At 38.0% G+C, this 24,164-nt stretch overlaps 6 protein-coding genes across 6 annotated transcripts; 2 read left to right on the top strand and 4 right to left on the bottom strand.

The window, feature by feature from the left end:
• Positions 1–1,682: 1,682 nt before the first annotated feature.
• On the bottom strand, positions 1,683–2,902 carry LOC137585100 (uncharacterized). Its single transcript, XM_068300752.1, has one exon. It carries the CDS (start codon positions 2,595–2,597, stop codon positions 1,788–1,790), a length of 810 nt encoding a protein of 269 aa, XP_068156853.1. The 5' UTR covers positions 2,598–2,902; the 3' UTR covers positions 1,683–1,787.
• A 1,420-nt stretch (positions 2,903–4,322) lies between these two features.
• aux (cyclin-G-associated kinase) lies at positions 4,323–9,946 on the top strand. Its single transcript, XM_068298880.1, is given in 10 exon segments — positions 4,323–4,663; positions 5,186–5,416; positions 5,476–5,615; positions 5,671–5,979; positions 5,981–6,661; positions 6,726–7,135; positions 7,200–7,582; positions 7,647–8,614; positions 8,672–8,833; positions 8,900–9,946. Coding segments are annotated over 10 exon segments (3,579 nt in total). The 5' UTR covers positions 4,323–4,479; the 3' UTR covers positions 9,011–9,946.
• DhpD (guanine deaminase) lies at positions 9,814–11,838 on the bottom strand. The gene is made up of 5 exons (XM_068298882.1): positions 11,550–11,838; positions 11,227–11,487; positions 10,890–11,044; positions 10,560–10,833; positions 9,814–10,505 (listed from the first exon to the last, which is right to left on the bottom strand). The coding sequence occupies exons 1-5, from the start codon at positions 11,643–11,645 to the stop codon at positions 9,951–9,953; spliced, it is 1,341 nt and encodes a 446-aa protein (XP_068154983.1). The 5' UTR covers positions 11,646–11,838; the 3' UTR covers positions 9,814–9,950.
• Positions 11,839–12,280: 442 nt separating this feature from the next.
• LOC137583764 (pre-mRNA-splicing factor RBM22) lies at positions 12,281–14,146 on the bottom strand. Its single transcript, XM_068298881.1, has 2 exons — positions 14,036–14,146; positions 12,281–13,885 (listed from the first exon to the last, which is right to left on the bottom strand). Exons 1-2 carry the CDS (start codon positions 14,078–14,080, stop codon positions 12,551–12,553), a joined length of 1,380 nt encoding a protein of 459 aa, XP_068154982.1. The 5' UTR covers positions 14,081–14,146; the 3' UTR covers positions 12,281–12,550.
• Positions 14,147–14,326: 180 nt separating this feature from the next.
• Positions 14,327–23,815, top strand: subdued (anoctamin 1). Its single transcript, XM_068300690.1, has 15 exons — positions 14,327–15,107; positions 17,858–18,296; positions 18,362–18,430; positions 18,534–18,605; positions 18,795–18,955; positions 19,023–19,191; positions 19,260–19,380; positions 19,442–19,553; positions 19,616–20,174; positions 20,232–20,435; positions 20,495–20,956; positions 21,014–21,189; positions 21,260–21,365; positions 22,803–22,941; positions 23,001–23,815. Exons 1-15 carry the CDS (start codon positions 14,782–14,784, stop codon positions 23,195–23,197), a joined length of 3,312 nt encoding a protein of 1,103 aa, XP_068156791.1. The 5' UTR covers positions 14,327–14,781; the 3' UTR covers positions 23,198–23,815.
• LOC137585825 (uncharacterized) lies at positions 21,526–22,352 on the bottom strand. Its single transcript, XM_068301800.1, has 4 exons — positions 22,106–22,352; positions 21,928–22,049; positions 21,717–21,873; positions 21,526–21,656 (listed from the first exon to the last, which is right to left on the bottom strand). The coding sequence occupies exons 1-4, from the start codon at positions 22,293–22,295 to the stop codon at positions 21,526–21,528; spliced, it is 600 nt and encodes a 199-aa protein (XP_068157901.1). The 5' UTR covers positions 22,296–22,352.
• Positions 23,816–24,164: the final 349 nt, after the last annotated feature.

Genomic DNA, 24,164 nt, shown 5'->3' with positions numbered 1-24,164 from the left:
ATAATATTGTAATAAAAACATTATTATTTTATCCTATTAATATATTAGGCTTGATTGAAAAGGAATTTACAAAATATCAAAGAATTATTTCTTTGTTATAATGGATAATATCTTACACTCTGGATATAGTTCTATAATGAGTAAAATTTCAACCAAAAAGTATGCTATAGGAATTCCAAGAATTGTCTGCTTTTAAATTTTAAAGAATTATGGGAATCTGCTGCGTGTAACATATTGTTTATTAGTTACATGTGCAAACAAGAACTAATTTTCTTACACAGAATATTTTAAAATCCGTAAAAAACGTTGAAAATTTTTGTTTAAACTTTCTATAGTATACTTTTGGGTGCCTATTTTCCAACCCCAAATCTCCAAATTTCACAAAATCTAGACGTGATGGACAAAAACCAAGTATGCAGTTAGAATCAGCGTACCCGAATTAGTTAGGAACACTTCTCAAGTTAACGTCAGCAAAAATCATGTCGGCCTGTGTAATTATTTATCCTACAAACTAATTATTTATAGAGTCAGTGAGAGATAGATGATAAAATCCATAACTTTTTTTGTTAAAACGCAGAATATTGTATTTAATTTGTAATTTGTAATTAATTGTATTTAATTTTGTTTCATGTGGGAAACACCATCCTATTGTTGTTTACTTTCTAACTATTATTTACCATTTTAGTTAGCCATCAAAATATCAAAAACAGAGGAGATTATTATGAAGAACTAAAAATTAAAGGAGCTAACCCTAAAAAACGTGAAAATCTCTCTCTTTCTCCCTCTTTCTCTTTCTCTCTCTATTTAAAAAAGACCTTTGATCAAAAGAGAGTGAAGTTTATTCGCAAAGACAGAAGAAAGACATATATAGGAATATCGACTCGACTCCTGCTCAATAACTTACATGTACATATACTTTATGGGGTCATCTTTTCTACTTTACAAACATTCGACTGATTTAATAAAACCCTCAACAAACTTATAAAAACGATTTATTCGCTTACTTACTTAGTTAAAGTTTTCTCTTCAAGCATCACCAATTTGGCCATATCCTCCACAAAACCCGTTAACTCCCACCTTTTTAGATGGGTGTGTGGTTTTTCATGGTAACTAAGACAAATGGTTGTGTCGTTGGCCCTGCGTAATTTGTGTGATCGTCCATCATAGTTCCCATTTAATTAAATAATATCGAATTTTTTTTTCTCTTACAAATTAATTTTTCTGCCTGTTTAATGAAAACGTTTGGGCTTAAGACAAAAAAAAAAAAAATAATGGCGCTAAGTAGCTAACTATTTGAGGCCTCTGGATGAGCCTGTATCTATAAACTGTGCTTGGGCCCTCCCTCCTCCATTTCATTTGGCCATAATCTTAACCAAGCTGCTTCAGATGAATGCCGCCGATAGTGGCCAGAAAAATAATTGCCATGTGTGGCGGTCGTTAACGAAAGTGGCCAGAAGTAGGTGTGTTTAGGTGTGCTATATGTGGATCTACATATTACTGTGTCTGTGTGTGTGTGTGTGTTAGTCTACGATGCCTTGTTTGAGATACAAAATCTGAGGCAGTCGCATCATTGCCCACACAGACTAAGAAAGCTTGCCCCAACATTTTTTTATTGGTAATTTTCGCAATTTTCATAGCACTTTGTTCGTCATCATGGTTTCTGTTGTTGTTGTTGCTGCTGCTACTTTAAATAAAAAGCTTTTTTTAATTAACGAAAAAATTTCACTTTTTTTTTTAAATTTAATATGTAATAGAATGAGCAATGGATCATGATGCTACTTGGGTGATCAGTACCAGTTGCCAGCTCCCAGTTTATCATTTGGTAAATAAATTCGTTTTGTTGTCTGCTCGGAGATTTGCGGCAGCTTGGTACGCTTATCCAATACCAATTCTTGCTCTGACTCTTGGTGAACAGCATCCTGTCCTTGGTCCTGATCCTGTTGCATTGGATCGCGTACAAAAAAGACGCCACTGCTGCCAAAGCGTAGACAATTGAAGCGATATTCAAAGAATTGATTAACAATCACCTTGAATACCACTGAAATGCACACCTGTACATTGCCCTCACCGTAGGCACGAATGTCGTAGAGTCGCAGGCAACTGAAGAGGGGCAAGGGCAACAGCACTGGAATGCAATAGTCCGGCGGATTGCGAATAGAGAAACCAAAATTGGCCACACTCCGCTGATTGAGATCAATGCTAAGCTGTAGGCCAACATCCGCTCGATTATACTGAATGGTGGCACAAATGCGCTGATTGAAGGCTTCCCCAAAGCCAAAGACTAGACCCAAACAGCATCTGCAGGTGTATTCAGAACAGGAGCAAGGTTGCCAAAGTTGCGGCAACTCCACAACGTTTCCACTCACTTGATTGGTAGGTTGTCCACGCTTATTTCCCCTTCTCATAGCTATATAACGCAGAGGTTCCATTTCTTGACCATTGAAGGGATTGTAGAGCACAAATCGAGGACGTCGGGCCTCTTGCATGGCAAAGGATGGAGCAGGTGGAGGAGTTGGAGGAGCCACAGCAGGATTGTAATAATACTGAGCCTGTATGACGGCCAATAGGGCCAGCAAACAAATAATTTCAAGATGCATCTTCGCCCAAGGTTGTGCTCCACTTGGCCTAATGAGTGACTTTGTAGTTTTTTGTTGTCCACTTGCTGCAACTGGATGTGACGGATATTTTCTGTGGGTTTTTACTCGCCGCGTGTTGTTTTCCCGCACAATTGTCTAAATAGAATGATCAATTTGTTTGCCCTCGATGTTTTAGGGTTTTTTTCCTCTCTTTCGTATCTGTTATTTATAATTATAAATATTAATTATTGTTGATAGTATTCTAGCCGTTTCCACTTGCCAGCTAAATGGCTTGGAAAATGTTTATTGACTTGCATTAGTTGAAATTTGGCATAAAAGTGTGTCAATGTTAGATCATGGGGAGTGATATATAAACAGTCCCATCTCCAATTGCACTCATTTTTCTACTTAATTAACGAGCTTTTGCGTACCATCGACTCTCTGATAAGACGAAACTATTTTACATGTTGTAATTTGCATTTTAACGATTTTCGGTACATTACGGCGACGACTGTCCACCTGGCCATTCGTCGGTTTGACACACGCAAGACAGAGACATGACAGATTGTAACTGAAAATTGCACACTTGACACTTTAAAGTGTGTCAAAAATTATATATGAAGCGCAATTTACGCAAACTGCGGCAACAAAAGTGAAGTTATCATTCGTAACGAAACTCCCCTTACCACCTTTTCCCCTTACTCCACCGCCCCACCTGGTAATGCTTTCATTCAAACAAAGAAAGAGACTATTATGGTGCGCACTAGCCCATTATTTTTTTTTTTTTTTGGTGGGGGGGGGGGGGGTTTCCTAAAACTATCTTCAACTTCTCCAATTTGTCAAAATAATTTTGATGTATTATGCTCAGTATTTTTCCCCTCAATAAGTTTTAAAATTTGTATTTTCCAGATTTCGTTAGATCTATCCAAAGCAAAACAATAAACACTTACCTTGTATCGGTTCAAAGACACATGTGTTTGCATACAATGACTGTAAATAGAGTAAAGCCCCATAAAAATTTCCATTATCATAATTATTATAATTACACAAATAACATATGCAAGAATATCTTCCGGTTAAGATGCGGGCAAGTCAAATTTCTGTCTCACGGCCAGCAGAAGGGGCAAGGCACAGAAAGATCCCTAGTTCTATGAAAACTAGAATTTTTAAAAAACAATAAAATTTAATCGAAAATTTTGAATAATATTTAGTGAATAGCATAGTAAACATGTTCAAGAATAAGAATCGCAGCAAATTTGAATTATACTATCTTGACAAAGGAAAAATGTATTGGAACTACGAACTTGAAATTTTCATGGGATATTCTCAAAGGTATCGAAAAAAATTAAAATAGTTCGGATTAAATCTTATGGTTTTATACAATTTAGTCTATGAGTAATAGATTTTTAAATTTGCCGCCAAAGTTGCAACGTGAACCATTTGAAGCCAATCCAACAAATGGTGCCAAACATTCCCAGTATAGTTGCGGAGCCCTGGCGTTGCCAGCTCTTGCTTACGAAATAGTGGCAAAAAAAAGTTCTACATTAATTCCTGGGTATATACATATATCCGGATATGATCGAGATCGATTCATTAATGTGATATCAAACAGTTATTTAGTCATAAATATGTAAATATCATCTAACAGTGTAGCTAACCTTACGCACATTAATATCTGGATGAATGTTCACTGGGTTCAACATCTCCAATTCGTGAGTAAATGTTCGAGTTCGTGAGTAAATGTTGAAATTCGTGAGTAATGTTGTGTTACTGTTAAAAAAATGAAAATTAAAAAAAGTTTAAATGTTTAACTCGTAGCTAAAACTGTTTGCGTTATTCGAAGTGCTGCATCTTCTTTAGTTCCACACACTCACACACACACAAAAGCACACATCCACCCAGAATGGGCGAATTCTTCAAATCGCTCAACTTGAACTATTTCAATCCGACCAGCAGCAGCAGTGCTAGTGATGCACATGCCAGCGTCACAGAGGCAGTTGGAGGCGTCAACTTGGACAATGAATATGTTGGCCAGGTGGTGGATGTTGCTGGCCACAGGTTGCGCATCAAGAGTGTGATAGCAGAAGGTATGCCCCCTTATAAGCATAACTGACTAAATCTGGATTCTGGCTACGTGGGCAGTAGAAGATTAAAGAGGAAGAAAAATAAATCAATAGGATTCGCACCCACTTAAAATGGAAGCGAACAGCTCCTTGCTTCACGCTTTGTGATTTTGGGGCATTCAATATTAGGAAACGAAACGAAAAGCAAAACTTGTTGCTTTGTTAAGCGACAAGACGCAGTTGCAATTGTATTGGTTGGCATGGGGGGCAGAGAGTTCATTTACATTTGCCTCAGCCACCCGTTCCAGTTCTCTGAACTATGAGTCATGCCACACATTAAGACACTCTTGAGGCCTGGAGAGTTGTATGCAAAAAAAGAAACAAGAAAACAAGAAAAAAAAAAACAACTATTTTTCTTTTGTTTCAAATGGCCGTTGCCCATTAAAAACTTCCACAATTTGTTCCTTATCAGAGACTTTGTTATCAACTAATGAATTTCCTCCTCTTTTCTCTATCACTCGTGCTTGTTTGTACCCCTTTTTTCAGGCGGTTATGCTTTTGTATATGTCGCCCAAGATCTGCAAAATGGAACGGAATACGCCCTCAAGCGACTGATTGGAGCTGATCAACAAGCCTGTCAAGCCATCACCAATGAGATTAATATACATAAACAGCTATCGGGTCATGGCAATATTGTCGGCTTTGTTGGTTCTAGCTGCATAGCGCAAGGTCACCATCAGGGATCTCAGTTTTTGCTCCTAACAGAACTGTGCAAAGGTAAACCAATTTATCACTTGCTATTCTATGAAACCATTACAAACAAATCTGTATTACAGGTGGTTCCCTAGTGGACTGCTTTAGGAACTCAACAGCACCGCTTGATCCACCTGTTGTCTTGAGGATTTTCTATCAAATGGCAAGAGCCGTGGCCTATATGCATAGTCAGGTGCCAGCCATATCCCATCGGGATATTAAGGTAGTAGATTGACACTGCTTCAATTTAACACATCTAATGTTTTTTATTCTGGCAGATTGAGAATTTCCTCATTGGCAATGATAAGCAAATCAAACTATGCGACTTTGGTTCGGCCACAAAAGATGTGCTGACCCCCACCTTTGAGTGGAATGCGCAACAGCGTAATATGCTGGAGGATCAGTTAAATACTGTGACTACTCCCATGTATCGTGCACCTGAAATGTTGGACACCTGGTCAAATAATGCCATCGGTCCGAAGGCGGATATATGGGCTTTGGGTTGCATTCTATATTTTCTGTGCTACCAGAGGCATCCATACGAAGATGGTGGCAAGCTGCGTATTATCAATGCCAACTATGTGTTGCCCCCCAGAGCCGCGAGGAGCTGCCTGCTTTCGCGATATACTAAAAGGTTGCTTTAAGGTAAACCCCGTTGAACGCTTGGATATTGCAATGATGCTGGAGCGTTTGGCTTCCATTGCTGAGACACAAAATTGGTCACTTAAAGGTCCAGTGGATCTGCGCGGAGTTCCGATTGAGACATCACCAGCAGAAAGTCCAGCTAGGAGGAGTCCACCTAGACAATCGGAGTTTTACGTCAATAATTCCAATCCTCAGGCTATGCCTCATCCACCACAACAGCAGCAGCCACAGCCAGCTCCAAGCCATGGCAATGGCAACGGACAAGGAGGTAGCTTATTGTCATCGCTTCGCGGAGGTGCTGGAACTCTCTTCAAAAACCTCAAGGATACATCGTCAAAGGTTATGCAGACCATGCAACAGACGATTGCGCGCAATGATCTGGATATTAGCCACATTACCTCCCGTATTTTGGTTATGCCGTGTCCTTCCGATGGCTTTGAGGCAACCTACAAGACCAACAACATAGAAGATGTTCGTCTATCCTTGGAGAGTCGGTTTGCCCCACAAAAGATTAGCATTTACAATTTTGGAGCTCGCACTGTACCTCGCCTGCCGCCGCCTGTGCGGACCGTGGAAGCAGGATCCGTGTACGGTTGTCCACAGGCGCATGCACCCAATCTCCAGGTGAGTTTTTATTGTTGCTTATGGAATTAAGAACAGCCTTATCGAAGCTTATAAATATTTTCAGGGTCTCTTCACTGTATCGGCCGATATGTATAACTTCCTTAATGCTGATCCAAAAACCATTGTAATCGTGCAAACGGGTGACTCGGGTGGATGCACTGCAGCCACTGTTATCTGTGCCCTGCTCATGTATGCCGATCTGCTGCAAGAGCCAGAGGATGCGGTCCAGGTATTTGCCGTCAAACGGCACACAATTAATCTGCGACCATCCGAGTTCCGTTACCTCTATTACTTTGGTGACATTTTGCGGCCAACTCCATTGCTGCCTCACTATAAGAACACCAATCTGGTGTCGCTCAGCTGCCAGCCTGTGCCACGCATGACCAAAGCGCGAGATGGCTGCCGCATTTATATGGAAGTCTATTGCAATGAGAAGCTGATGCTAAGCACGTTGCAAGATTACGAAAAGATGCGGTACGTACACAATTATCTTAGACTATTGTCAACATCTCTAATCCTCCCTTTATCTCTTTTACAGGTTGCATCTGGCTGGCCCTGGCAAAATCGTGCTTCCTATTAATCTAACCGTTTGCGGTGATCTGACTATAGTATTATACCATGCACGGAATGCTCTTAAAGGCATGGTGCGGCCACAGGGTCTTAAGATTTGTCAATTCCAAATTAACACCGGCTTTATACCTGAACCTGAAACGCTCATCACTTTTAATAGCCACGATCTAGACGATTTGCCCGATCCAGAGCAAGTGCCACCCAATTTCTGTGTATCCTTGTCGCTAAGTGTAACAGATACGGAAAGCCCACCAAGTCACAAGCCGCCATGGATCCCGGCCAAGCGCAAACGAGAGGCCAACAATTTATTTAGCTCCGACTTGGAGTATGCCGAAATGCTGGATAACTTTGGTAGGATTTAGTCTCATCAATATATGTGGAATTTCTAAATGACTTCCTGTCCATTCTATTTTAGTTACCAAACCCAGTTCTCGTTCATCGCCGTCGCCACCACCATCGATGACAAAGCAACCACATCGATCTGGCTCGCCGCTGGTTCTTCCTGATGTCACTGAAATTGCTCACGATCCTCCGGCTGCCATGCCGGAGCCATCTCCACCCATTGATTTGCTTAATCTGAATCAACAGCCAAGTGATGCTCCAGTTTCTAACCCCTTGGCTAGTGCACTACCGAGCACAGATGCCAGTTTCGATCTATTAGGTGCGTTTGGAGATGATGACTCTTCTGGCATTGCCTCGGCACCTATTCCGGATATACTGCCGCCACCGCCACAACCGAAAATCAATTCGGATCTCTTTGATATCTTCAGTGGATCGACTATGGATCAGGGCAACGCGCCTAGTCTTAAGCCATCAGCCGCAACTGGACTTCCGCCATTTGTGGGCCCCGTTCCAACCTTTGTTACCCAACCAGCTGCACCTACCAGCAAAGAACCTTCGCCCACACAAACCAAAAAGCCTTCTTCAGATCCCTTTGCTGACATTGCCAATCTGGCTTCGGGTCTGAACATAAACTTTAATCGCAGTACGCTAAGCGGAAAATCACCTGTCGGCAACAGCCCACAGCCAACGCAACACTCCAGCCCCACACACAGGCCAACACCAACTCAACCACAACCACAAGTCCAAACACAGCCGCAGCCCACGCCTGCATTTGCAAGAACGCCACCACAGCAACCGCACCAACCACAAACAGCTCAGTCTCGTCCGGACTATAGTCGCACCCATTTCGATACACCGAAATCCAACCAACAGACACCTGGTGGAGGAGCAAAAGGTTCGGATATCTTTGGTGATATTCTGGGTCAGCAAGGCTATTCCTTTGGCAGTAAAATGAGTCAAGGTCCTCGCTCCATTAACGAAATGCGCAAAGAAGAGTTAGTTAAAGACATGGATCCAAAGAAAGTGCGCATTATGGAATGGGTAAGTCAAAAGGGGCATTTTTTAAATCTGTTTTTTATAATCTATGTTATCTCACAGACCGATGGCAAGAAGAATAATATACGGGCCCTTCTCTGCTCCATGCACATGGTTTTGTGGGAGAATGCCAAATGGCAACGATGTGAAATGTCCACTATGGTGACGCCCGCCGAGGTAAAGAAGGCGTATCGACGTGCCTGCTTAGCCGTGCATCCGGACAAGGTGTGTATTTAACTATTAACCAAACTGATATTGTGATTTACGGATATGTCGTAATCCCTATTACAGCATAATGGCACCGAACATGAGGAAATCGCTAAGCTAATCTTTATGGAACTAAATAACGCTTGGACGGACTTCGAGAATGATGCAACGCAACAAAACATGTTCAATGCGTAAAACGCGTCCTATAGCTCTATTTAAATACATTAATCAATTCTTATATGTAGTCGTAAAGCGTATATATATATATTGTACATATATATATATCCTTCATATAGCCGAGTTTAGTATAATGCTAGCAATTTATAAGTGTCTAAGCTTTATAAGTATAAAGTACGACAAGTACGAAGAGTATTTCTGCATATGATGAGAAATTATGCACTCAAATTAGCCACAAAATGTTGTAATCCAAATTTTCAAATTCTAAAATATTTATGGACAGTTTACTTAATTATATTCTATTATAAAAAAAAAAAAAAAAACCCAACAACAACAACGAAGTTCACACATTCCCCCCACAAAGCGGTTGAGGCAAAAACATAAGCTTTACAAAATTCTGTACAGTGATTATTAAATAGCTTTCAATTATGACTTCTGCATCAGTAATTGCCCAGTTTAAAATAAATAATATTGGTGTCTCGAACTACTTTAAGCAATTGATTTGTTTTCAGAATAACAAGTATAAAAGCAATCAAAGAAATGACCAAGATTAATATGCAATTAATTACAATCGGAATACGAACAATATCTAGAGTACAAAACTAAAAGTAGAAGCCTATGTTTTTCCTTAACACAATTCGTTTCTCAATTGATAAGCATTTGGTTTCTACCCCGCCCCCCTCTACACGTATATAGCCAATATGTGATTATGTCCAATGCCTAAAAAGAAACATATATATATATATAAAAGTGAAATATCTTGGAATATAAAATTACATAGAAAATGTATATTAATGTTTGCATAATGAGAAGAGATAAACTATGTTGGGCCGATGGCAAAAGTAAATATATATATATATAAGTATAAAAAGTGTGTTTTAGGCATTTGTCCTCTTTATATAATATAAATTCTCTAAACATTTCGAAATTAAATGAAACTGTTAACAAATTGTATTTTTCATTGCTCTTTCTTGATACTTTTGCCAGCCACAAAAACTTTTAATATGTTGCGATCATCGCCGGTGTAAATGAATTTCTCCAGCAACTCATTGACGTTTAAAGAACGTGTCGGTTGCTCCAAGGCACTAACATCCACTAGAAGTGCATCGAATTGCTTGCCCACTGCAAAATTGCCAGTTAAATGGTCTAAAGCAAGTGCTTTGGCTCCTCCTAAAGTGGCCAAGTAGAAAGCTTGTTTGTATTTCAACTGCTGATACTTTGGGTGGGGAGTCTTGGCTGTTCCGGTGCCCCAAATATATTGCTTCTTAAAGAAATCCAAATGTTTTGAGACATCTAGGGAACGCAGCAACGCATCCTTGATGGAAACTGAATTGCCACCAGATACATCAGTGCCTAGGCCAACCGTTACGCCAGATTTGACCAGACGCTGGACATCACACAGCCCGGAGGACAACATGGTATTGGAGGCAGGGCAATGAGCTATAGATGTTCCACGCTCTTTCAGGATAGCTATCTCACTATCCTCCAAATGCACACCATGAGCCATGACAGTCTATGGGAGATTTAGTTATCAATTAACGATAGTTATTAAGCCTTTTAGACTTACCTTCTTGGTTAGTAATGCGGCATTGTCATAGGCCTGGGCATAACTTGTTTTAAAGATGTCTTTGACTACTTCTATTTCCGATACATTCTCACTGATATGACTCTGGATATGAAGATCATCCGATTTGGCAATGCTACCCAGTTGCTTGAGTAGGTCCTCCGAGCAACTAAGGGCAAAACGCGGTGTTATGGTGGGCATTACCAAAGGACTCTTCAGATTTTGTATTTCCCGTACAAAGAGTTTCGTATTTTTCACGGAATCTTCCGTCTTCTCCCTAGAGAACTCGAATTAGTTTTTGAGTTCAAAAACTTCTCACTTTATTTTACTTACACATAGAAATCGGGACTGTTGCAATTGGAGCACACTTTGCCAACCAATGCCCGTTGGCCTTGACGGACTGCCTCACGGGCCAAGACAAGTGTGGATTCCAAATGATTAGTGGCAAAGTAGGAGGCCAAAGTGGTACCACACCGTATCGTTGCTTCCTAGTGGTGAAATGTAGAGGGTATAACAGGTTTATCAGTAACTGATCCAACAGAAGATCGGGAAGCGACTAGCGTCAAGTGTGTGTGTGTGTGTCTGTTTGTGCATCATGTGTTTGTGATTGTGTGATAAGAATGTGTGTTTATTTTTATGGTTCGTTAGAGCAATCAATTGACATTCTTACGACAACGTTCTTGTACACTTGCTGAGCATATTTCGTATCGGCAAACTTTGCCTCCAATGGAAATGTATATGTGTTGAGCCAATCCAGTAGAGGCATATCCAGACCCAGACCGTACTGATCATATTGGGGGGCATGAATGTGACAATCCACGAATCCAGGCATTAAGAATTGGTACTCTGTTAACTGCACCTCGGTCACATCTTTGGACTTTAGTTTCTGTTCGCTTAGCCATTTCTCCAAGTCGCTGCCCACGCCAATGATCTAATCAGATAAAAAAATGTATTGTCCATACTGGAGATTCACTTCCGAATCATTTCACTGACCTTTTCTCCCTCCACAGCAACAAACCCATGCCGAAAAGATTCAAACTCATCGAACGATTTCGTATGGATTACAGTTCCTCGGTAAATGGTTGGCATGGTGATGAAAGTCGTCGATGTGTCCGCGTTATCAGAATCGATGTGTCAGCTACAACTTGAGCTAGCCCAATGGAGAAAGAAAACAAGCTGCGCGGGTATTTAAATTGCTATTACCGACGCACAGTGGGCAGAATTCGTACAATTTTCAATCAAAAATAATATTCCACACTTTGTCAATGAAATATTTATGATAGATAATCCTATTATATGTATAAAGCCGATCTTGGTTAAACTTAATTTATTTTGAATTGTTTCTTATTAACAATTTAGAAACAAAATTCCAAAGAAATCATCGATAACGAACCGGTTTCAACCACCGATAGCGTCTCGATCCAGTCTCTTAGTGCAAGGTATCAACTCGCATCTCAAATTTTATATTGAATTAAGAAAAACGTTACTTTAAAATGTGGACAGCACTAGGAATATAAGATATTTATAAATATATGAATTATAATATGACAGAAACTCAATTCTGTCGACAAACATATGGTGATCGCAGCAAAATAGAGTATCTGCTTCTGTTTCAAACTATTCACCCACTAATTCCAATTTACAATGTGTGAATTGTAAAATCATACAATTCATCGTGTTTTCAAGACATATTATATATATATATTGCAGCACAACTCGCCAAAAATAGTTAAATGTTTCTTGTATTTCAGTTTTTTGTCTTTTCCAAACAATTAATTCTTTTAATTTTACAATTCTTTAGGTTTTTTTTTTAAAATTTGTAAATCTTTGTCATTTAACCGGGTTGTCGATTTATTTATGAGTTTAATGTTGTCTGTTAATAACTATTCATTACAAAATTTCTAGAAGATTGACTTGCTGTAGCGAGCTCAACACAAAATCGATCTGGACACTTCTGACGTTACTCTGATTTTTACATTTTATCATAGAAACTTTTATTTCTTGAGTGAGCCCATACGACTGGCATCCTGACTCGGGTAGGGATAGGCCACTTGACCCGGAGGTGGTGGAATGGTGATGGAATCGAGATTTACACCAGAGGTAGACGTCGACGTTGGCCCAGAGCTATACGGTGCCGCATATGTGGGCTGAGCGTACATTTGATAGGCGGAGGCTGGCACCAGATTCGATGGCAACTGATGCAGCTTCATTCCAGCAGGCATTACGTTGATCTGCTCCTGGCGTAGGTTGAAGTAGTCATTTGGTTTGGCACTCGGTGGAGGAATGCCATTAACATCAAAGCGTCTGTCCGTTTTGGCAGCACTGTTTTGTTTGGCCTGCGAATGAGCCCATTTGATGCTGACCTTGCGACTATGAATCACTAGCTTATTAAAGGTACGTTCAGCGGCCAGTTCGGCTGCAGATCGTTTGGTGTACTGCACAAAAGCGCACTGTTGACGTGGCACCAAAGCTATTGACCGAATCTCACCAAATTGATAGAACTGATCTCGTATCTCCGGCTCGGTGATTTCCTCCGGCAGATTGCCCACATAGAGAGTTGTGATATTGCGATCTTCTGGCGGCTCCAGTGTGGGCAGTGAGGCAGCCCGCTTCATGATTTTCTCGGCTACCGGATCGTTGCGTCCATAATAACGATCCTTGATATTCTGTTCGCATAGTGGATCATCAGGTTCGTTGGGCTTGTCGTGACGATAGGGACACTCTTCGCCACGCTTACACTCTCCTTTCACCCAGAATGAGCATATATGAGGTCTGTTTCGTTTGTAGTAAGGTGCTGTTCTTGCCAGCTTGGACAACATTTCGTTGGCCGCCAAAGATCGGCCAACAGCACCAGCAGCTTCAGTGCCGTCACCGTCCTGAAGTTGGGCATCAATGTTCTGTATGTAGTACTCTTTGTTGACATCGCTCTGTGGCAAGTTGTCCGCCACTTTGAGTGCAGCGTCTCGCACTTGAATGGGTAGTCCATATTCCAGATCCAGCAGGCAGGTTTGGCACACATTCTTCAGCCGGGCACATGTTTGGCATATCTCTGTCTTTTTGAAGCGCATCCGAGCACCAGGACACCAGCGGAATATAGTGAATGGACGCGTGCAGATTTTGCATTCTTTGCCAAACTTTTCCTTAATCATTCTCACGTATGGGTTGTCGCCTAGGCACGTCTGGCAGAGAATCGGAAACTCGGCATCCTCCCAATTCTGCCGATTGTAAGTGTTTGTCGTCTTTGACATGGACATGGTGCCGACAAGAATATATTTATATTTTTTTTCACAAAATTTGTAATGAAAAGGCGAGCTCTGTTCAGCAGTGATCTGAAATGAAAACAGTTTTTTTTGAATGAAAAGTCAACTATTCAATCTATGCTTCGCCTGTATGCTTGTGTAACTTTTTAGTCTTTTTGAACATTCTTCAATTATTTTAAAGGTATAAATATAAATTAATTAATTTTATTTTAATATTACATTTTTGACTTGCTTGTCTCGAACTCGAACATAAACACACAACATGTTCGAACATTACTCGCGAACTCGCGCGTTTTACTCACATTTCGTGCGTTTTGCTCACATTTCGCGCGTTTACTCAGGCGTTTTTGTTATGGGGGAATTTTCGATGTTTCGATATAAATATCGATAGGTCAATGCGCGGCAATAAAAATCGAAATATACCAATTTGGTATATTTTTGTAGTGTTGCCACTACGTTTAAGCGTATGTGGCGCCACTGAGCTAAGCGAAAATCAGAATCCAGCTGTTGTTATTTTTTTCCTGTGCTGTGCGGGTGGTCATAGCTCCGAATTTGTTGTGAATTCAAAGAAAATTTCGCTAATCGTGTTGAAAATAGTTAAATAATAGAACGAGCTGCTAATAAAGGCAATAATTTACCTCGAGATCTCAAAATAATTCATCATTCATAGATTCGAATTCACTTAATTACATAAAAAGAAAACAGTGTAATTTGTAGCAAAAAACCGTTATTCGTTGGCACAAAAAAGCAGCTTAAAAGAAGTAAGGATTTCAGGACCATAACAAAAAAAGGAAATTGCAATCAAAACAAAAAGTATATAGCTCAAAATGCAATAATTTGTGGGGTCATTATGCGTGGCAAGGGGAAAGCGCGCAAATTTCGGTGCTTTTTTGGCAGTTCTCTCAATACACAAACACAAGAAATATCTGTGTGAAAGTAAACAAGTTAGTCAATATTAAAAGAAAATGCTAAATTTAGACAAATCCGACGACGACGATGAACACAAACTGGAAGCAAAGATGACATCCGCTCCATCATCTTCGGCACAGCATCCAGCACAATCGGAGGAAGATCTGTTATTCCGAAAGTTGGAACCGCCATATACCGCTCCATTGGCTCCATATGACATGGAAATGATAAAACGCGCCGGATTAACCGATAAGCTGATTAATAGCGATAGCATCTTTGAGAGCGCTGGAGATGCTATGACTCGATTCATTCACCAAGAGCGGGCAACATCATCCAATGAGTCACTTAGTTTAAATGATAAAAGAGCACATTTCGCGAAAAGGTAAGTGGAATTGATCAAATACTTACTATAGTTGTAGTTGTACTTTGTGTGTCGAGGAAATACCCATTAAAGTTAATTACATTTTTTTTGTTGTCTGTTTAGTTTTTTGTTTGGACTACAGGGTGTTTCTTTAGGAGACCTTGAGTTATCTATTGCTTTATGTTGATCATTAACACCATTGGAGCAAGAAAAGTTATCTAAAAACTGATACAATGTTTGTGTTAAGCACAGGTCGAATCTATAAACAATAAGAAGAAATTTTATTTATATTTTTGTCTGATATAATGATGATAAATACTTCAAAAGCTACGAAATCAGTAATTAAAATCTGATCTTTCTGGCACACACACTCGCATATTTGTTTCAATTTCAACTTAATCACCCTTTATTGATAAAAACCTGACAGACAAACATTAACCTTTAGCTATAAATATTGTGAAAGCCGGGTCAACAACAAGCATTAGGATTTAAGATAACTACTCTAATTATAAATAATGAAATTATACATATGTGTATGTACCTTTTCCATTATTTACAACAATTGCTATTGGAAATATTATAGACTAACTAACACCAGAATTATCTTTGTGCCTAGTCAGAAAGAAAACTGACATTCATTATGATCAGTCAGAGTCTGTTTATATAGTACTTTATGATGGTACATATATAATTCATGTACCTGCCATGTGCTACCTAAAGAGCAATTCAACAAGTGCGCTCTCTCTCTTAGTGTGCCTTGCTCTTCCGACAATGAGACGCCAAAAACAGCTGACTGAGGTAGCAGCCCGGCAAATGGAAATATAATATTTGCTCTTTTGTGTGGATTCAGTTTGTTGTCGTGGCTAACCAGAGCTAGAGGCCTTAAACGCTTGGACCAAGATCTCATCTAAAATAGACAGGAAATTGCAATCAGAAATATTAAAACCATTTATATTTATTATAAAGTTCAACAGTGAAATGTGAAATATATTGATTATAATTTTCTTGGTATGTGCCACCCGTGAAAGCTAAAGTACAATAAAGTCTCTTCATTTGGGCCTTAAAACAAGTTTCATTATTACTTGGACGGGTAAATACCCAACCAATTGTGCTCTGAATCATCGAAAGCAATCCATTGGATCTTCTCTTTGTGTGCTTAAAGTATTAAGATCTTTCCTCTTAAAATTATATAAGACAACAAAAAAAATCTTTGCAAAATTTTTGTTGACAAGTTTTTGGTTTTTGGGTGAAAAGCTTTCAATGCAAAAGAAAATGTTTAATAAATTTAATTTCTCTATCTCTTTCTAATGTATTATTCATGCATACATGTGTCTCCCGCAAGGTCGAGCTATTTGAAATGTTGTGTGTGTGTGCGAGTGTATGTGGGCTCTTTAACGAATTGTGTGTAAATTTTTCTTCATAATTTTTTGTTTATTAGGTTTTAAGTTAATTATGTTTGAGAGAAACCGGAAGGTTATTGTTTGTGTGCGAGGCCTATGAAGAAATGGCCTGAAAAAAGAGAACCGTAGATTGACGCTTAATATTAAACATGTTTGTTCTTTATTGAATAAGAATACTGAATAGTATGAATCAAGGTATAGTTGTGATATTCCAAGAATTATGAAATATCTTGTATGTATATGTATAAGTTGATCATAATAGAACAGTAAGTTATGGTAACACGATTCATTTGTATGTTTAGTATATAAGGTTTCAGTTTTGTATTATCAACAGAAAATTTATTGTTTACAGACTCTTGTTTTCGTTACGAATGCTTTACATGGTTTCAGATTTGCATTATCAAGTGATTAATGTGGAAAAAGTCCCAAATGATAAGCAAATTAAATTTTGCCAGTTGTTTTCTCTTTCATCTTTCTTTAATATAAGTATTGGGCCTTTCAGGGCCTGACCTTACATTATTATTATTTTAATGTTTCCTATTATCTAAAATGTCGTAGTAGCTCCATAGTTCATTCTATAAATTACTCATTTATTTTATATTCCAAAGCTGATGCATACTACGCTTGCATAATAATGATTCATTCCAAATTCTTTACTTCTCGTAGATGCATTTTAAGAGATTGAACACTCAGGAATCGAATAATACTTTCAGGTTGCTCGAGAAATCATTAAGCTAAAATGTTTTTCACAAGTAAATAATATATTTTCATTTATGTGTTTACATATTTAGCATGTGTTTAAAGAACTGCTGAATGTGAAGTTCTTGATTTCTGTATGGGTGTAAGATTAACAAAGTGTAAAATACTGTGTGAGCCTTCAATTGGAATGGGTAGAGAAAATGGAGGCAGAACTTATATTTGCCACAATCATTCCCCAAAGACCTGACCTATTTGTATGTATATATAAAGTTATGAAGTAAGCATGAGCGTAGTTGGTTATTATCCTTTTTTTTTTTGCAAATAGAAGTTAGGAATTAGTAAATATTTTTATCAATTGTAAATGTTACTTTAACACTTTATATTGTTTCATTTACGTTTTACTTACTATTAGATCATAGAAATTATAATTTTCCAACTTATTAAAGGGACATTAAAGCCTCAATTTAATAGAACCCCTTTTAAATACAATCTACATAAGTAAAAGAGCCAAAGTGAATTATCGTGTTTATGTTTCCCAATACGAGCTTATAACATGACAGGATGACTGGCGTCGGTCTCCAGCTGTAGGTGATATAAAACCTTTTCCGCTCCCCGGGGATTCATGTAATGAGTTTTTCTCCTTCTTATGAACATTCCTTCTCTCTTTCACAGTCATAATCACAACGATAGCAGCGCCTCAACTTTACAACTGCCTGAGGGCGGGTCCTTACCCAACGGTAAGATAGATAATCATCACACGAATTCTACCATTTCCACGCCTTTATTACCAATGGAAAGTGAAAAATCTGCCGGAACTTTGGCGGAGGACCAAAATGGCGAAGGAGATGGCGATGGCGATGGCGATGCTGCTGCCTACGATGAACGTGAATGCAGTTGTCCCAGGGAATTCTATCAAAGATCCGAGTTGAATACATCACTCTTTTTTGCGGATTGTGTACGCTCTATTGACTTTGTGCTGGCCTATACAGTCAATGCCCACGAACCGACTGAACAGGAGAATATTGAGAAGAGACGCGTGTTCGAGACAAATCTTCTAAATCAGGGCCTAGAAGTGGAGTACAGCCAAAAGGAGCAAATTCATTTTGTTAAGGTAAAGTTATTGAATGTAAAACAAAAGATTAAGATTAATTAATTATTATTTCTACATTTTTATAGATCCATGCCCCATTGGAGGTGTTAAGGCGCTATGCGGAGATACTTAAGCTGCGCATGCCCATGAAAGAGGTAAGATAATTATGATTAATTTTCATTTCAAGTGGTTCTTGAGGTAATTAAGGCAGACTGTCGAATATTTCGTTAATTTTATTCTTAATTTATATTCTTTTAGTCATTTTGTAGTGTGCGTATACACGAAAGATCAAATCGTCTTCACAATGCGGCACATTATTTGTCCAAGAAGGTCTGCACAAAAGTCATTTTCAATTAGTTATTAAATCTGCTGTAAAAATCTGCTTGTAAAAGTTGTTAAATTTGGACAAATGTGCGAAATTGAATTAATTAATGCCTCTCATAATTAGAACAAAACAAGCTTAGTACTTTATTCCTAATTTGTTTATATTATATTGATGGTAATATCATTATTTTTTAGATCCCTGGCATCTCTGTGGTTAATCGTTCTACAAAAAGTGTATTTTCTAGTCTGAAATCCGTTTGCCAATTTTTCCTACGTAATATTTATGTAGATGAACGTTATTTTCCAAAACGAGCTCATCGTTTCACTGCCATCTATAGTCGAGATAAAGAATATCTGTAAGTTGCATTGTATTTTCTATTTATAGAATACAAATAGTAAAAGCAAAACTTTTCTCTTTTCCAGTTTCGATATACGTCAAGATTGTTTTTTTACCACAGCAGTTAGATCTCGTATAGTGGAATTTATATTGGATCGTCAACGTTTTCCCTCAAAGGGTCATAATGACATGGCTTTTGGCATAGAGCGCCTAATTGCTGAGGGTGTTTATGTTTCAGCATATCCCTTGCACGATGTGAGTGACCCCTGACAAATATTATGGATAAAAAATTGACTTATTTACATATACTTTCATTTCAAAAGGGAGAGATTAGCGAACCAGGAACCACAAGAGAAACACTCTATAAACATTGGGCATCGGTATCCAAATGGTATCGCTATCAACCATTGGATGATATTAAGGAATATTTTGGAGTTAAAATAGGTAACATAAAATTTAACTCCCATCGTGATTTTTTATTAATTATAGTGGAATTGTCTTTAAGGTCTTTACTTTGCCTGGTTGGGCTATTATACCTACATGTTGCTTTTGGCCTCAGTCGTCGGAGTAATATGCTTTATGTACTCTTGGCTCTCACTTAAGAATTATGTACCAGTGTAAGTTGAGAAAACTAAATATTTACACAATTGATAAAATAATAACACTACTTTATTTGCAGAAAAGATATTTGCCTTCGAACGAGTACAAACATCACAATGTGTCCTCTATGTGATTGGTGTAAATTTTGGGACTTAAAAGAGACATGCAATTATGCGAAAATTACTTATTTAATTGATAATCCAAGTACTATATTCTTTGCCGTCTTCATGTCCTTTTGGGCAGCACTATTCTTGGAGCTGTGGAAACGCTATTCGGCCGAAATAACCCATCGCTGGGACTTAACCGGATTCGATGTACATGAAGAGCATCCAAGACCACAGTATTTGGCACGATTAGAGCATATACCACCGACACGAACGGATTATGTGACAAATATGAAGGAACCGACTGTACCATTTTGGCGTATGAAATTACCGGCTACGGTTTTTAGTTTTTCCGTAGTTTTACTTTTAATTGCACTTGCATTTGTTGCCTTACTCGCTGTTGTGGTCTATCGAATGTCTATGATGGCTGCTCTTAAAGTGGGCTCTGTCCCTATGACCACCTCTAATGCCATTGTTGTGGCCACTGCCTCGGCCGCCTTTGTTAATTTATGTTTGCTCTATGTCCTCAATTACGTGAGTAGATGACTCAGAATCTGATATTGGTTTTATACCCTTTATTTTTACTTCTAGATGTACAATATTTTGGCCGAATATCTAACAGAGCTGGAAATGTGGCGAACTCAAACGCAATTCGATGATTCGCTCACTCTCAAGATATATTTATTGCAATTTGTTAACTATTATGCTTCCATTTTTTATATAGCCTTCTTTAAAGGCAAATTTGTTGGTCATCCAGGGCAATATAATAAGCTCTTTGATTATCGCCAAGAAGAGGTAAGCGGCAAGCGAATATTCTATGATTTTTAGTAAACCAAACTTTCCATTTATTGCAGTGTTCTTCGGGTGGATGCTTAACTGAGCTTTGCATACAATTGGCCATTATTATGATAGGAAAGCAAGCATTCAATACAATTTTAGAAGTTTATTTACCAATGTTCTGGCGCAAAGTTTTGGCCATTCAGGTTGGCCTGTCGCGTCTCTTTAACAATACTCCCAATCCGGATAAAGCGAAAGGTGAACGCTGGATGCGTGACTTTAAACTCTTAGATTGGGGGCCACGAAGTTTGTTTCCCGAATACTTGGAAATGGTCTTGCAATACGGTTTTGTAACCATATTTGTTTCTGCATTTCCCTTGGCCCCATTCTTTGCCCTGTTGAATAATATATTGGAAATGCGTCTAGACGCCAAGAAGCTATTGACTCATCACAAACGACCCGTGTCACAACGTGTTAGAGACATTGGTGTCTGGTATCGAATTTTGGATTGCATTGGCAAACTAAGTGTTATCACAAATGTAAGTTCCATTCAATAGCTAACAGGAATCAATTATTTATCTGTATTTATATTCAAGGGTTTTATCATAGCCTTTACCTCGGATATGATTCCACGATTGGTCTATCGAAATTATGTTTCAAAAGATGGTACACTGAATGGTTATTTGGATTTTACTTTATCGGAATTTAAAATCTCAGATTCACCCACTTTAAGAAGTTTGGCCGGCGATGGCGCCAACATAACGACATGCAGGTAAGTAAAAATATTATAATTTATCCAAGAATTGTTTGAATTCATAATTGTCTTTGTTTTTGTTATTCAGCTACACTGACTTTCGGTTGCCGCCCTCATCGCCTGATAAATATACTTTAAGCAACATGTTCTATATAATTTTGGCTTGCCGTCTGGGTTTCGTTGTTGTTTTCGAAGTAAGTCTTAAACATTGTTGTTGGAAAATTGCCTTTATTTGCTGGTTGAATATAAATGCTTGTACAATTCAATTTGAAGAATACCTTTTCATCCACACTTATATAAGTTTGCTTTCTGTTTATTTATCAAATTTTATATAGTTTGAGTCATAGATTGTTCTCAGACCTTGACATGCTGAAACATACCCGAAGTTTCCACAATGCTCTCCTGTAGGGCACGATTCTCATTTGTTGAAGATTTCATTAGACGATATAGGGCATAAATGCCATAGGCAAAAAGAGCATTGAGCACTATTCAAAGAAATGATATTCGATAATAATTTGTAAAATAAATAGAAATTAGTTATCTACCCAAAAATACTCCAAATATCACACTTCTCGCTATTCGTCGATCCACAGAGGCATCTAAATCATCGATTTTAATTTCCAAACTTACAAATATGGCTATCTCGATCAGCATGGATATACAGGAATTTATCAACCAGGGGGCAATGCATATAAGACGTTGCTATAAAATAATAGATTTAATACACAATATTTCATATCAACAATCGACAATTACCTTCTTAATGCCATCAATCATAATGGAGGCCACCACCAGATTTATTAAAGCCTTTATCCATATTGTTAACGTGACAATCATATAGAAAGCTTGCGAAAATTCATGAACCAAAACATAATCCACTGTCACGAGAGAAGTGATTATTTCTTAGTCGAGGCTTACAAAACTTAAGACTTACCCAATGTGGCTATAAATGTGCCAAAAGGACTCATTATCTGAACATCATTCTGTTGCCATTGCGAAAGATCCAAGAAATCCAGGTACAAATGATAGCTGCAAATACCTAAAATACTAAGGGCTATGATAATATCCAGACAGGCTATGCTCAGACCCATCGAGCGTAGATTTAAGCAGGCAAAGTATTTCATTATAAATAGATTTGGTTTAATTTAATTCAAATAAGTTAAGTTTTAAGTCCTTTTGTCTTTTGAAACTGTTCCTTATTGATTTTGTTAGCCGCGTCTGTTCGATTCAAAGTCTTTACTGCAACTAACTCAAAATGTTCTACCGTCAAACGAATCTAGTTTCAGTTACCTTCTTATTTGCATTTCCCCTTCTTTCGTCCATTTTCTATGTTATGGGGGAGCAAAAGAAAATCCAACATATGTATGTGGAGCATCTGCTATGGGGTTTCTGCTCTCAATTCCCCGCAGCATATTAAGGTTGAGGCTAACGCTTGTCTAAGCTGAATTGAAAATCCAATTGACTTTATCTATAAAAAAAACACATTTTGTTTTGCAGTTGGCTCTCTTTTTAGTAGTTTTTTGAGATTAAAAGAAGCATTGCATTTGCAGGGTTTCTCCAGTTAGTTGGGTGACGAAATAAACCAAAATTATTGATAAAGAAATGTAATCCGTTTTTGTTATTTCTTTCAGAATTTTGTCGCCTTGGTTATGATATTTGTACGCTGGTGTATTCCCGACATGAGTGTGGAACTTCGTGATCAAATACGCCGTGAAGTTTATGTGACCAACGAGATAATTATCGATCAAGAAGCTCATAGAGCGCGAACGGGTGAGAATTTGTTCATATCATTTCAAAATTTTTATTAATTTCGTTTTATATTTTTTCAGAACGTTTTAAGCGCAGCAGTTCGGTTTTGCCCAGCCATCGTGATCAGGATACCATGGATGCTGCTTCTGTCAATGAACCAAATGCCAAATTTATAAATATTGAAAAATTACTCAGTGCTGACTTAACACAAATCGAAATGGACTCTATTATACATGGAGAGAATACCAATACGGGTATTTCCGGTGCAGACTGTTGAAATTAGCTTCATTTATTTTTTATTTTTATATTTTTTGGCAGGCACAAAATGCTCATTGAAAAAGTTTATGATATTTTAGGTGAATCTTTTTTTAGTTGTTAACTACAACGTTTATTTTTCAAATTGTGTTATACTCAAGTTCCTCTTAAGAAACTTAACTATATTAGATTATTATATTTGGTTTAAAGCTTTGTTATTAAGCATCAAATGTGAATTGGAAAATGCTTTATAATTTCTAAGATTAAGTGCAAAATTGTTAGCTGCACACAAAATGTCATGTTAGGCACAAATTTTATATATATATTGCACAATTTCTCATATGCATCTAGGAATCTTTTTAATGAAAAATCTCACCAGTTTTATAAACATTAACTCAGGCTCTGTCTCTCTGTTTCCTTAATGCAATACGAAGAGTCCTTAAATATATAATCTGTACCTATATTTACCAAGTGTTCAAAGCTTTGGGATAAACTTGATGAAAATCAATACAATGAATAATATATTAGATAAATTGTTTTCTTATATAGTGTCTATATATACAGAACCTACTCATATTTATTGTCTACAAAATGAATGTTATTCTAATGAAATCTGTAATAAAACAAAGTTTTATAGAAAGATGCTTTGAATTGATTCCATGATGAGTTCATGTACATATGTTTAACAGTTTAGTCACTGTGCAATGTTTATTGAAATTGTGTATAACAGTTTGCTTCATAGAAATCACAAAGTATCCAACCCTGGTGAAAAATCGTTTACAGTTTGAGTTTGGCGCAACAAGCATGCAATTTTCCATGTAAGTAAGAAAAGCACTCATTTGACTTTGAGTATTTGGCTTTTGGCCAAGAAGTGTGGCTAAGGCAATGGCCGAGAGCCAATTTTCCTACTTTCTATATGCGTATATTTAACTCGCTCACTCCTCTCTCTTTCTCTTTCTCACTCTCACCATTAGTTGTCGCGCATGTGT

The sequence above is a fragment of the Drosophila tropicalis genome, unplaced genomic scaffold, assembly GCF_018151085.1.
Source record: "Drosophila tropicalis isolate 14030-0801.00 unplaced genomic scaffold, ASM1815108v1 contig_878, whole genome shotgun sequence".
NCBI lineage: Eukaryota > Metazoa > Arthropoda > Insecta > Diptera > Drosophilidae > Drosophila > Drosophila tropicalis.
The sequence above is the reverse complement of the archived record's forward strand: the minus strand, read 5'-3'. Positions and strand labels throughout refer to the sequence as shown.